The sequence below is a fragment of the Bison bison genome, unplaced genomic scaffold (assembly GCF_000754665.1).
Source record: "Bison bison bison isolate TAMUID 2011002044 unplaced genomic scaffold, Bison_UMD1.0 scf7180017864371, whole genome shotgun sequence".
NCBI classification, from domain to species: Eukaryota; Metazoa; Chordata; class Mammalia; order Artiodactyla; family Bovidae; genus Bison; species Bison bison.
In genome coordinates, this window is record NW_011494943.1 from 11028257 (window position 1) to 11041893 (window position 13637).

At 46.3% G+C, this 13637-nt stretch overlaps 1 protein-coding gene across 1 annotated transcript in view; it reads left to right on the forward strand.

The window, feature by feature from the left end:
• The window catches only part of RNF213 (ring finger protein 213), a 116865-nt gene that overhangs the window by 20760 nt on the left and 82468 nt on the right, over nucleotides 1-13637 (forward strand). The window contains exons 3-7 of the mRNA XM_010856525.1: nucleotides 5669-6061; nucleotides 6329-6451; nucleotides 7063-7232; nucleotides 7775-7933; nucleotides 8267-8469. Of these exons, the coding sequence (XP_010854827.1) occupies nucleotides 5669-6061; nucleotides 6329-6451; nucleotides 7063-7232; nucleotides 7775-7933; nucleotides 8267-8469 (1048 nt within the window). The remainder of the gene's footprint in view (nucleotides 1-5668; nucleotides 6062-6328; nucleotides 6452-7062; nucleotides 7233-7774; nucleotides 7934-8266; nucleotides 8470-13637) is intronic.

Here is a 13637-nt window from a genome sequence, read left to right on the forward strand (position 1 = left end):
AATAGGTTATAAAAGTGAAAATTAAAGGACTTAAAATTTTTTAAAAATTTAAAAAAAAGGAAGAAAGAATGATCGTAAAAATAGTAAAAATATATCGAGGACTTTCTCTGGTTTTGTTGTGAGTATTGTGAGTTCAGCTCATTTTTGGCTAGTTCCTTGGTCCGACTTTTATTTCTCAAGATCTATAGGCCCCTTCCTATGTAGTCGGTAGTAACCATAGGGTTTTAATCTATTGCCTGTAGCTTTCAAGGCGGTTCCCTCTGTTATAGCTTCTTCTGTTTGCTGGACTCTTCAGTGTCTGGTTTCCGCCCTGACACAAAGGGGACGGTGGAGGACACTTTTTTTTTCTTTTTTTCTTTTTAGGCTCACTTGTTCAGTTGCGCTGTGGGGAGGGAGGGAGGGATGCTGCAAACAAGTAACACTGGCGTGTGCTCGCAGTGCCTCAGCCACACTGGGTCTGCCCCCGCTCAGGGCGCGTGTAGCCTCCCTGCCCACAATGCTCAGGCTCTAGGTTGCTCCGCCGGGAACCATCCGTGGCCGGCCCTGGGCTGCCTGCACCTCCCAGGTCCAAGCCGCTCAGGTTCAGGCACTTGGGTAGTCCTCAGAGGCACAGACTCGGTTAGGCCTGTGTTTTGTGCCCTTCCCAGGTCCGAGCAGCTCAGGTGATGAGGTGTTTAGCGAGCGCGATTGCTGTGACTTATCGCCTCCCCACCGCTTGGTTATCTAGGGGTACAACTGGCGCACCTTCTCAGGGAGATGTTGACCGTCCAGACCCCCAAGAAGTTTTAGTTAGCAAAGAAGCCTGCTTACAGTTTTATAGATAATGTCTCTCTGGGGCTGCGATTGCCCCCTCTGGCTCTGGCTGCGTGTCACTGGAGGGGGAAGGTCTGCAGCCGGCTATCTCTGTTCAGTCCTTTGTTCCGTGCGCGGGCCTGGCGGTGTCTTAGGTTAGGGCTGGCTTTTCGCGTGGTAGATATCCCACAGTCTGATTTGCTAGCCCAGATTATTTCACTCAGACAGCGCTCAGGGTATTCAGGCCAGGTCCTTAACTCTAAGCGATGCAGCCCGCACCGCGCCTCCCTGCCCAGCCCCCGCTTGCTAATGGCGTGTGTAGGCGTCTGCACTGCTGCTCCGCTGGGGGAGTTACCTTAGGGCTCGCAATCTGCGAGTTTTAATTGTTTATTTATTTTTTCTCCCTGTTATGTTGCCCTCTGTGCTTCCAAAGCTCGGCACAGATTTGGCAGTGAGAAGGTTTCCTGATGTTTGGAAACTTCTCTCTTTTTAAGACTCCCTTCCCGGGACGGAACTCCGTCCCTCCCTCGTTTGTCTCTTTTTTTTGTCTTTTACATTTTTTCCTACCTCCTTTTGAAGACGTGGGTTGCTTTTCTGGGTGCCTGATGTCCTCTGCCGGCATTCAGAAGTTGTTCTGTGGAATTTACTCGGCTTTTAAATGCTCCTTTGATGAATTTGTGGGGGATAAAGTGTTCTCCCCGTCCTACTCCTCCGCCATCTTGGCTCCTCCCCCCAAACTCATTTAAAAGTTTTAATTAAAAGTTTTAATTGTTGTTGTTTAGTCACTAAGTTGTGTCCAATTCTTTTGGAACCTCATGGACTTTAACCCAATAGGCTCCTCTGTTCATGGGATTTCCCAGGCAAGAATAGGAGAGTGGGTTGCTATTTCCTTCTCCAGGGGATCTTTCTGACCCAAGGATCAAACCTGTGTCTCCTATTTCTCCTGCATTGACAGGCAGATTCTTTACTACTGAGCCACTAGGGAAGCCCTAATTAAATATCACACCCACCTTAAAGGGTATTTATAACAGATGCAGGGTTAACTAAGTGAATACTCATACCCTACCATCCATTGTCAACATGGACATCAGCAGAACTTTTGGGGTCTCCTCCCAACAGCCTCCATCCACTGCCCATACCCAGAGGTCGGGTTGCATGTCTGTGTGCATTCCCAATCAGTAATGTTTAGTTTTAGTGTACATATTCCTTACTAATGAGGTCAAAATGACAGACCACAATAATTAGGAATACATAACTATGTAACATGCCTATATAAACTTGACTTTTGTCAAGGGAAACTTTAAACTTTAGCCTCAAGCTTTGTTATGGCAAGCGTGCCAGTAGTTTGAGATCTGCCAACATCCCAGACCTGCCTGTAAATCTGTGAGGAGGGCGGGCCATCAAGCAGCCCCATAGACGTGTGTTAAGAGAACTAAGTTACCAGATGTACGTTGAGATAACTAATTGCCTGTACAAAATCTAGACCTTATTCTAAGTATTTTGAAGTAGTTTATAAAAGCATAGTCGAATAGAGAGAAGAGAAGAAAGTGAGGCAAAGAGGCGAAACAGAAATTGTGAATCAGAAGTCAGAACCCTTTGTTCTTGGATCTGATCATAGAGAGACCCAACTGAGGAGGATGGGAGTCCCAGTGGCAGAGGGAACATGGTGGTGCTGCAGGGAGAGACGACTTTCTGAGGAATTTATATAATGAGATAGAAGCATTTAGGTACCTACCAGTGCTCAGGGATTGTTCTAGACACTGTGGATGTAGCAGTGAAGAAAACAGAGACTTCCTTCCTGGAGGGAAGAGGAAATAAAAGGCAGGTTTAGTTGAGGGTTGCTACAGAAGGAAATAAAGCAAGTACAGGGCTGTGAAGGTTTACTTTCCTACCGGGGGTGCCCAGGTGGTCTGCCAAGGGGTGTGGGGTAGAGGACAAAGTGACGGAGGTGTCTGGGGAGAGAGGGAACCTGAAGCCGGAGGCGCCCTGATTGTGTGACTAGTGATGACTGGAGAGGCCAGGGTTACAGCTCCCAGGAGGAGGGGCCATGTCTGAAGGGCAGCAGGGGAGATAGAAGGAGCAAGGGGAGAAAGTGGCCCTGAGCCTGCCTTGTGGGGCAGGGCAGGCAGGTTTGAGGAGGTTCAGAATTGGCTAGTGTGAATGCTCTTGGTGGACTTTGGGGTGTGGGGTAGTCTAGATTGCCCTGTGGTGATTTGGAGCTGGAAATGTTGGCTTGGAAGGAGAGTTTGATAAAGGAGGTGGGCGGTGGGTGGAGGGAGGAGCTCCGTGTTGGTTGATTGGCAGATGAAAGATGTGCTTGTGGGGAGTCACCACCTCTCTCTGGGTATTAGCTAACCCTGGGAGGGGCAGTCTCTCCAGGATGAGCAACGTCCCCCCAAATGCCAAAACATCCTAAAGTACAGAAGGTAAAAACAGGATTGATGCTGGAGGCCAGGGCAGGACTAGGGTGGGATGAGGCTGACAGACAGTGAGGGCCAGCCACGCAGGGTCTTCTGGCCAAGCATAAGCTTTGATTCTGGGTGGGCAGGTCAACCTAGAAGGCAGCCCATGGCTGTGGCCATGTTCAGATGCACAGGTCCCGGAAATCTTTGCTGACTGCATGAAACTGCCTTATTGGCTCTCAATGACTTTTGGACTCAACCTGAACCTCTTCTTTGGGAAGCCTCCCAGTCCTTCCAGTATGCGAAAACCATTTGTTTTTAGTCTTTTTATCCAATTAAACATCAGGTTTGTGGGGGAGGAACATGTCTTACTTTCTTATTCCTTGTGCTTAGGACAGAGTTCCAGGTTCCTTTTGTTAAATCAGCATAGAACTAAGTGACTTAATTTAAGCCAGCCTCACACTCAAAAAGGAGGAGATTCTGCAAAGGGCTTGGGGCCTTGGGGCCTTGTGGTCTGCACACAGCTTCTTGCTCGTCTGACCTGTGGTTCCTAGTGAGGCTGCATGTCAGGACCACCAGGAAAGCTAATGGAGATGCTGGTGCCTAGGCCCCCAGACCTGTCAGATGAGTCGGGTGCCAGGGTTGGGGAGCTGCTTGGCGTTAGCTCTCAGAGCAAGCCTGGACTGGCAGCAGCACCATGGAAATGCAGAACCTGAAATTCCCCCAGATGTGCTGAGTCACCATCAGTATGTTGGCAAGATCTTCAGCGATCTATATGCCCTGGAAGTTGGGGATGTGACCACCTTGAATGATCTTGCTTAAGCTTCTTTCTACCACAGTGTTAGCTGGTGTCGATGTCAGACTGGGAAATTGCCATTCAGGGCAGTCTATGGGCTGTGCTGCTTGTTTCAAGCAGATGGGCTGGAAGTTTGGTCAGGTTTTTTGGAGAAAATCTGGAAGCTGACCCAGAACCAGGCTGCCCCACCCCACGTGCAAATAAACCCCAAGGTCTTCAATCTCCCTCTCCCGAGGACTGAGTCCAGGCAAGGGGCAAGACACTAAGCTCTGGGCCTACACTGGGCTTCAGTGGCAGGGAGGGTCACAGGTTACTGGCACTTAATGAACTAATCAATATTTGCAGCAAAGCAGGATCCCCATGCATGCAGGGCATCCAGCCCCTTGGGGTCCTCGCAGGGGCCTGCCACAACTGCTTCTACAAGCTTGTCTCTGATTCTGAAGCTGAGGATTCTTGCCTTTGAGTGAGGATCTGCAGGCAGAGGTATAACATGCCAGTGAAAGTGCAGGAAGGAACAACTTAGCCTTCTGCTCATTTTTGCATCTCTATTTTGTCTGTAATACACACCATATAAGAGTGTAACATGTTGGGCCTGTGCATACTTTCTAACATTTGAAAGCCATCTTTATAGGGCCCTCCCATTGGAAGGTATTCCACATGAGGGTTTCAGCTTGGATTGGGCAAAGCAAAGTGTGTGACCATCACTGCTCCCCACTTGTCCCTCAACTCTGTTCACCACCCCCATTCACTTCGTGCTCACATTCTTTCTTTCCAAGAGAGAGGAATGGCAGATATATGTAAGGTGGTGAAAGATTGCTGCTGCAAACCGTGAATGACACTGTGATTTGTGGCCTCCAGAGGAGAGGAATTCGATCTGTGGCCAGAGATGAGGCTTGATCACTCAGCGCTTTTGTGTAGTAAAGTTTTATTAAAGTATAAAAAGAGATAGAGAAAGCTTCTGACATAGACATCAGAAGGGGGCAGAAAGAGTGACCTCCTTGCTAGTTTTTAGCAAGGATTTTTATACCTGTTAGCAAAGCTGCTAATTAAAGAAATGCCTCAAAACTGAGATAATTGCACCAGGCCCCTCACCCGCAACACAGATTTTTAGATAGCATTGGCACTAGGTGAATCATCCCAGGCCATAACACAGTTGACATGAATCTGGAAGAAAGGCAGATTTCCAAGCAAATATGTAGTTCACTAACATAGTTGAAGGAATTATTTTCATAAGAAAAATGCATTAGGTTAGCTCAAAGTTTTAGATAAAGTTCAGGCTGATCCAGGTGTCGCCATGACAACCCAGAATTAAAAGAAACTTGCTTTAATTTTGTGTAGAGAAGGAAAAAAATAAATGTTTGCCACTTGCAGTTTATTTCCTCCTGCTGTTTGGGGACCTCTGGCCTCTCTACCAAGGGTGTTAACACTCTTAGTGATTTGGTTGAGCTACACTTGATGTATTTCAGAAATTGAAAGGAAATTGAAGGAAAACTTTGGTGAGAGTACAGAAAACCTGAGAAACAAAATGAGTGTCTCTTTTTCTGTTTAGCGGCGTAGAAGGAGTAAAAGGAAGAAAAGGAATTGGAAGAATGCTTCCACATCTGCAGAGCTGGATTCCTTGTCCCCATCCTCATTGGAGCCCTGTAGTCTGAGTTCTCTTGCAAACCCTGGGCTTCAGGACACAGCTCCATGCCAAAGCCCAGCTCAGCAGTGTAGACCCACTCACCAGTCAGGCAAGCCTCCAAGTGTGGGCAAAATACCCCTGGAGGCTATGGGGCACCCTCTGCAAGGCGAGGCTGCAGGAGAGGCAGAAGCAGCCATGGGTGCTGAGTCTCTGAGCAGCCCGGCACCTCAGGACCAGACTCTGGCAGGAGCCCTCCCAGAAGGGAATGACCACCACTCCCTGAGCCCCTTCAAGGGTGAAGATCTCCCCACTTCTGCCAGGGAAGGCTCTCCTAGGGAGAAGGATACTGCCCAGGAGCTCCTGCTGCCTGAGCCAAAGGTGGACACCTCCAAGCCCAGAAAAGATCTGCAGACCATCAGGCAGCTGGCCAGGGCTCCTGCCTCTGGGGTGAATTTGATGCCCAGGATTGGCCTGCCATGTCTCAACACCTTGCTGTGCAGTGCAGTTCTGACAACACTTCACTGTCTGGGAAGGGAGTCCACTGGGACTCGCTTCTTGGGAGGGGGGCTGTGGGAGGGGCTATCCCTCTACCCTGAGCTGCTGACCCCTGTTCCTGGGCTGGTGGCAGAGGCTGACCCTTATGCCATTGAGTTCAAGTTTCCCTGTGCATTTTGTCATTTTGGCCCTGATGTTTTGGGGCTTTATTTCTTCCAGGCAAGTGATGCTGCAGCTGAGTCAGCTGTTTCAGTGAAAGGAGTTGGGAAAGATGTTAAAGATAAGACTGAGGAAATGAAAGAGCCACCCACAAGCGTCCCTGCTTCCCGAAACCACTGCCAGGTAAAGCGTCTCATGCCTGCCTGGTCGCCTCTCCAGGACGCCCTCCCCATCCTTGCTGTCCATCCCATGGGCTGCTCCTTTTAGTCCCATTCCTTCCACAGCTTAATCATTTGGTGAATATGTGTTAGGTGCTGGGGATATAGCCATGAATGAGACCAGTTTCTGCCTTTGGGAGCTCACATTCTAGTGGGGAGAAAGACATGCAAAGCCAGACTGTGTGAAGTGCCCTGGAGAGAAGTAGGGCAAGGGACTGAGGTAAGTGCCAGTCAGGGCCTCTCCAAGGAGAACTGAAAGAGTGACAGGCAAGCCACGTGCCTATCTGGGGACATGCAAAGGCCCCAAGGGAGAGTGTGGTGGGCTTGTTTAGGGGACAGCAGGAAATCTGCTTCTCCCAAGAGCAGGTGAAGGAAAGAGAGGCCTGGGTTGGGGCTGGAGTTGACAAGGTTGGCTCCAAGGAGTCCAAGGCTCCCCTGTGGTGGGTGGACCAGAAGCCGTTTAAAGGTTCTGTGCAGGGAAGGGATGTGACCAGTCTGGCAATTGTGACAAGTGTCCTATGTTGGGAGCAAGCATGGAGCCTGGTCTAAAGGTTGGGGTTTGGGTGCCTGTTCCAGGAAATTGCAACCAAGGACCAGACAGCTCTTCCTGGAGGGAAAACAGGTGAAAATGAGAAAGCCAAGCCAAAGGACCTGAAGAGGCCAGAGGGGAATAACGGAAATAATGCAGCCCCTGTGAAAAATGAGAAGGAGCAAAGGAACCAGAGCACACAGCGAGCTAAGGAGAGGTGGGTGCAACTGGCTCAGGAAAGCGCAGGCCTGGCCCCCACCCAGCACTGGGGCTGGAAAGGGCCATGCCACCCCAGAGGAGATTCCCAGGCTGCCTTTTTGTTGATTCTCAGGGCAAAGGGCAATGCTCAGGAGGTAGGCAGGGGAGGGGCATCTGTTCCAATTCCTTACTCAGTTGAAATTCTGCTATTACACAGTCCCTGAGGTCTCCCGGAGGCAGCCTGGGCCTTACAGAAGTCAGGAGAGAGACAGTCATGCCCCAGAGTACTCAGTCACCCCCTCCCACCACCCCTCTTTGGAGCTGAGCAGAGATCACCCCACCCTGTGCCCACTGTCCTCCTCCACCATAGAGGGAGAGCCAAGGGGACCCACATGGTGGGCAGTCTATCTGAAGTGTGGGCTCTCTTGCACTTTGCTAGGGTGTGTGTTAGTGCACGCCCAGAAACAAGATCGTGTGTGCACATGTGTGCCTGCATGTGTGTGTGGGCAGGGAGTAGAGAGACCAGATCTAATCAGTGTTTTCTTCTGTGATCTTCCCCAGCCTGCTGAGCTCCACGGAAGGAATCATGGTGTACTTCCATGCAATTATTTCTAAACATTTTGAATTCAACCCCCATCAACACAAAGTATTTGTCAGGGGTGGAAAAGAATTTGGGGAACCTGCATGGAGTCATAATGTTTGCGAGATGCACTACAGCAAGTGAGTATATCCCAGTTGGCCCATAAGGAAATGGATAGAACGTTCAGTCTTTGAAATATATTGAAATCATAATTTTGATCAAGCTGGTTAATTGTTAGAAGCTCTGGGAGATGAATATTAAAAAAACCTCTTCCTTATAATGCAATTCTTTGTCATACTTCATCTTGGTCTTCTTTATGTCTCTGTGTAGAAACCAAGCCTTGTTCTAGAAGCATGCTCTCAGTCAGCATATATTTACAGCTTTGGGTCTGCACCCCATGTTGTGTTTGAGAAGAATGAAAATTTCTGGGAGAGGATTTTCAGATAACTCACTGCTGTCCTGTTTATTCACAGAGATTTACATGAGAACGGGTCCCTCATTGAAGGCAGCACCACCATTTCCAAGCAGCACGTGGATAAACCCATTCCTTACAAGTACATCATCTGCAAAGGCAAGAACTCTGAGGAGTATGAGTTCATCTACACAAGTCAGCAGAAGAAAGGCGAGTACGTGAACCGCTGTCTGCGAGTAAAGTCTTCCCTTCTGGACTCTGGAGGTAAGCCGAAGTCTGGACTCTTGATCAATCAGCCTCTGAGGCTGGACCTTCCTTCCTGGGGAACAAAGGCTTTCCTTGACCTCTGTGGGTCCTCTTTGCTTGGCATTAGCCCTGCCCTACCTCCTGGCTCTATGTTTCCTAAACCTGAGCTTGAAAGCATTTTTCTGATCAGTTTAGCTTAACCACTCACAAGAGTAAACAAGGTAGTGGATGTTTTCTAAGGGAAAGGAGAGAGGGTGGATCCGCTAAGAAGTGAGGGGACTGGGGCATGGAAAGGCAGCACTGAGCAGGGGCAAGGGCATGGGAAGCAGGGCTGCCAGGCAGGACAGAAGACCTTTCCAGGTTTTCAAACGACAATTGTGAATAAGACATCCATCAGAAGCTATCAAGTGGTGGGCCAGATCCACTACTCGCTGCTGTCTGTCATCATTGTCGCTCTTCTGCTGCTGCTGCTAAGTTACGTCAGTCGTGTCTGACTCTATGCAACCCCACAGATGGCAGCCCACCAGGCTCCCGTCCCTGGGATTCTCCAGGCAAGAATACTGAAGTGGGTTGCCATTTCCTTCTCCAATGCATGAAAGGGAAAAGTGAAAGTCAAGTCGCTCAGTCGTGTCCGACTCTTCACGACCCCATGGACTGTAGCCTGCCAGGCTCCTCCATCCATGGGATTTCCCAGGCAAGAGTACTGGAGTGGGGTGCCATTGCCTTCTCCCTGTCACTCTTCTATTTACTTTTTATACCCTTATTCTCCTTTTCTCTTTCTATTCTTGTCTGTATCTAATTGTTTTCTCTGTGATCTTTTCCCCTCCTTGTATGCACTGTGTGTGTGGTACTTGTGTGTGTGTTTTGTGTGTCCATACATGGCATGTGTTGTATATAGAGAGTCTATATGGGTTCTACTTTTAGGAACTTCTCAGATCTTCTTTGTAGCTGAATTCCTGGTCTGTCATAAACATCACATGTATCCTCAGAAAGTATGGATAATCAATTTTGTAGACTCAAAAACTGTACCTATATTTATTACATTAAAATTAATGATAATGAATGAAAATCACTGTCGTGTCTGACTCTTTGCGACCCCATGGACTGTATAGTCCCTGGAATTTTCCAGGCCAGAATACTGGAATGAGTAGCCTTTCCCTTGTCCACCGGGTCTTTCCAACCCAGGGATTGAACCCAGGTCTCTCGCATTGCAGGCAGATTCTTTACCAGCTAAGCCACAAGGGAAGCCCAAGAGTATTGGAGTGGGTAACTTATCCCTTCTCCAGGGAATCTTCCCTACCCAGGAATCGAATCAGGGTCTCCTGCATTGCAGGCAGATTCTTTACCAACTGAGCTATCTGGGAAGCCCAGATTAAAATTAAAATCTTTGTTTAAAAAGATTGATCTGTCAGCTTTTGAGAGAGATGTGTCAGTCTGTCACCAAGACCAGGTGCTTTATTTTGTTTATTTGTTTTTTGGGGGTGCATAAAGCAGTTTTATTATATTCATTACTTCTGTGGGTTAGTAGTTTGGATGGAGCACAGCAGGGCTGGCTGGATTCTGCTCTCTGATGTCTGGGGCCTCAGCTAGGCAGGACTGAAAGCTGGGAGTGACTTGATGGCTGGGTTTGGAGTCATCTGGAAGGGTATTTTCCATTGATGCTGCCCGTGGCTGGGATCTCTGTTGCAGTAAAGGTCAATGGGACAGGAGCTTGATTATTTTGAACTGGCCCAGAGACAGAGAAGAAACTAAGAGTCATGCCCTCTTCTTAAATGTACCCAAGTGTTGACTCGACTGCCTTTACAAGACTCTCTTCTTTGTGAGCCGATCCCAGAGTCCGACCTTCCACTTCCTGGATGATCCAAACTGGCTCTTTCCGTACTTGAGATGACCCCTCATTAGACAAGAGCTGGTGTTGGTCTAGTCTTTGCAGAAGACATGGTGGTGACTTGGGATGGCAGGTCCCATTTGCTCTTACTTAAGAAGCACTGCCATAGTCACTTCAGATTTACCTGGTTGGATCCTGCTACTTAAGCTGTCAAATCAGATAGATTTCTTTTTTTTTTCTTTAAACAGAAGCAGTCATTTTAAAGTCCATTAAAAAGATTTTCTCTCCCTCTTTATTCCTTCCCTTTTTCATTTTTTCTCTCTTTTATTGAAGCGTATTTTAATTTTTGTGTTACTTTTGGGCAACAGCAAACTGGTTCAGTTTTATACACATATATATATGATATATATCAGATTCATATATATGATATATATATATAAAAGATTCTTTCCCATTACAGCTTATTACAAGATATTGAATATAGTTCCCTGTGCTATACAGTAAATCTTTATTTTCTATGTTTTATTTTTATTTATTTATTTTATTAATCAATTTAATTTAATTTATTTTAAGCAAAATATATTTATTTTATTTCTATGTTTATTTTCTTTTTCTTTTTTTTTAAGAAGAAGTTATGATTTTATTCAAAAGGCAATGAAAAGTCATTTCATGATACAATACATGAAAATTTCCTAATAAAATGTCAAGCATACAGTAAGTGCTCCATAAATGTCTCTCTCTAATGTGAAGTGAAAGAGTAAGTCTAGTGTGTCCTTTATCCTTTTTAGGAATTTATTTTATTTCCTGGACAATGGCTAACCACATCTGGATGTTTTCTTTTTTTTTTTTACTTTACAATATTGTATTGGTTTTGCCATACATCAACATGAATCTGCCACGGGTGTACCCGTGTTCCCCATCCTGAATCCCCACTCCTACCTCCCTCCCCATACCATCCCTCTGGGTCGTCCCAGTGCACCAGCCCCAAGCATCCTGTATCCTGCATCAAACCTGGACTGGCAATTAGTTTCTTATATGATATTATATGTGTTTCAATGCCATTCTCCCAAATCATCCCACCCTCTCCCTCTCCCACAGAGTCCAAAAGACTGTTCTATACATCTGTGTCTCTTTTGTTGTCTCGCATACAGGGTTATTGTTACCATCTTTCTAAATTCCATATATATGCGTTAGTATACTGTATTGGTATTTTTCTTTCTGGCTTACTTCACTCTGCATAATAGGCTCCAGTTTCATCCACCTCATTAGAACTGATTCAAATGTATTCTTTTTAATGGCTGAGTAATACTCCATTGTGTATATGTACCACCCCTTTCTTATCCATTCATCTGCTGATGGGCATATAGGTTGCTTCCATGTCCTGGCTATTATAAACAGTGCTGTGATGAACATTGGGGTACACGTGTCTCTTTCTCGGTGTGTATGCCCAGCAGTGGGATTGCTGGGTCATAAGGCAGTTCTATTTTCAGCTTTTAAAGGAATCTCCACACTGTTCTCCATAGTGGCTGTACTAGTTTGCATTTCCACCAACCTTGTAAGAGGGTTCCCTTTTCTCCACACCCTCTCCAGCATTTATTGCTTGTAGACTTTTGGATTGCAGCCATTCTGACTGTGTGAAATGGTACCTCATAGTGGTTTTGATTTGCATTTCTCTGATAATGAGTGATGTTGAGCATCTTTTCATGTGTTTGATAGCCATCTGTATGTCCTATTTGGAGAGATGTCTATTTAGTTCTTTGGCCCATTTTTTGATTGGGTTGTTTAATTTTCTGGAATTGAGCTGCAGGAGTTGCTTGTCCAGTTGCTGCACATGGCAATATTTTTCTTTGTTGATTGCTGAGTAACAGTCCCTCGTGTATATATGCCATGTCTTCTTTATCCATCTGCTGATGGGCACTTAGTTTCCTTTCATGTCTTGGCTATTGTAAATAATGCTACAATGAACATGGAGAGGCGTGTTTTTTTTTCGAAATAGAGTTTTCATCTTTTTTGGATATACACCCAGGAGTGGGATTGTTGTGGTTGCTGAATCATATTGTAGCTCTATTTTTACTTTTATTGAGGAAACTCCATACTGTTTTCCAAGGTGGCTGTACCAATTTACATTCCCTTCAATAGCATAGGAGGGTTCCCTTTGCTCCACACCCTCTCCAGAATTTGGTATTTGTAGTCTTTTGGATGATGTCCATTCTGATCAGTGTGTGGTGATGCCTTATTGTAGTATTGTAGTTTTGATTTGCATTTCTCTAATAATTAGTGATGATGAGCTTCTTTTCATGTGTATGTAGCCATCTGTATGTCTTCTTTGGATAAGTGTCTTTTGAGTCTTCTCCCATTTTTTGATTGGCTTTTTAAAAATATTGAGTTATATAAGCTGTTTCATTAAACAGATTTTTAAGTTGGAGAGTAACTCAGAATTTCCAAGCAATTTTATTTTCAGATACTTTCTTAAGCATGATATTGTTTTAAATAGTGTTTTTCAATGATTATATTTTGCAAGCTTAAAAGAATATGAGTGCTAGAGCTTTTCCTTCCTTGCTGCAAAGGCCCTCAGGCACCTTGGTTACTTCTTGGTATAGGCTCTTCTATTTAGATGTCCTGTTGGTAGGCTGACCTTAGAGCTCTCTGGGAGATGATAACTAGATCGGTTAGGTTAAGTCAGGAGTTTGAAGCAGCTAGGAGGTGAGTCATAGTAACTGATAGAAGGGCTAGGAAGGCCAGGGACGGACTCTGGTGGGTTCTGAGGGTCTGGAGGTCACTTCTTGAGCCCAGGTGGGGAAGTGCCCCAGCCCCTGACATCATCCATGTAGGTGATTTGTACGGAGTGTCTGGAAGGCAGTAGAATTATGTTGATTGAGAAAAGTTTTGTAATTTACTCCATTTGGTGCGATGGTGGTTTATCTATGTTAAATACATGTAGTTTTCATTAATCCCAATAAACAGAGAGATGTCTTCCCTCCCCTCTTCCTCCTTCTAAGCCTCCTGTGAGCACTCTCATTGGTAGAAGCCACTGTTGCAAGACAGGCAGAATGGAGATTCTGGGCTCTGCCTCGTGATGCAGGGAGACCAGAGGGCAGAAGTGTGTGCTGGTGGCAGAAACAACCGTCACTGGCACTCTGTCTGTTCCAGTGTCTTTTGCCTTGTGCTGTGTTTTGCCTGAAACTGACTCTGCTGTGTCTGCATTCCTCACCCCACCCTCAACATCTTTGGTTTTGTTCCCAACTCCGCTGTTTTCTCTCAGATTCAGCTGTTCCAGCCACATCCCTGTTTTGCTGGACTTTTGTTGGTTTGTTTTCTTTTCTTCCCCATTCAGTCTGATCGTTCCCCCCCCCCACCC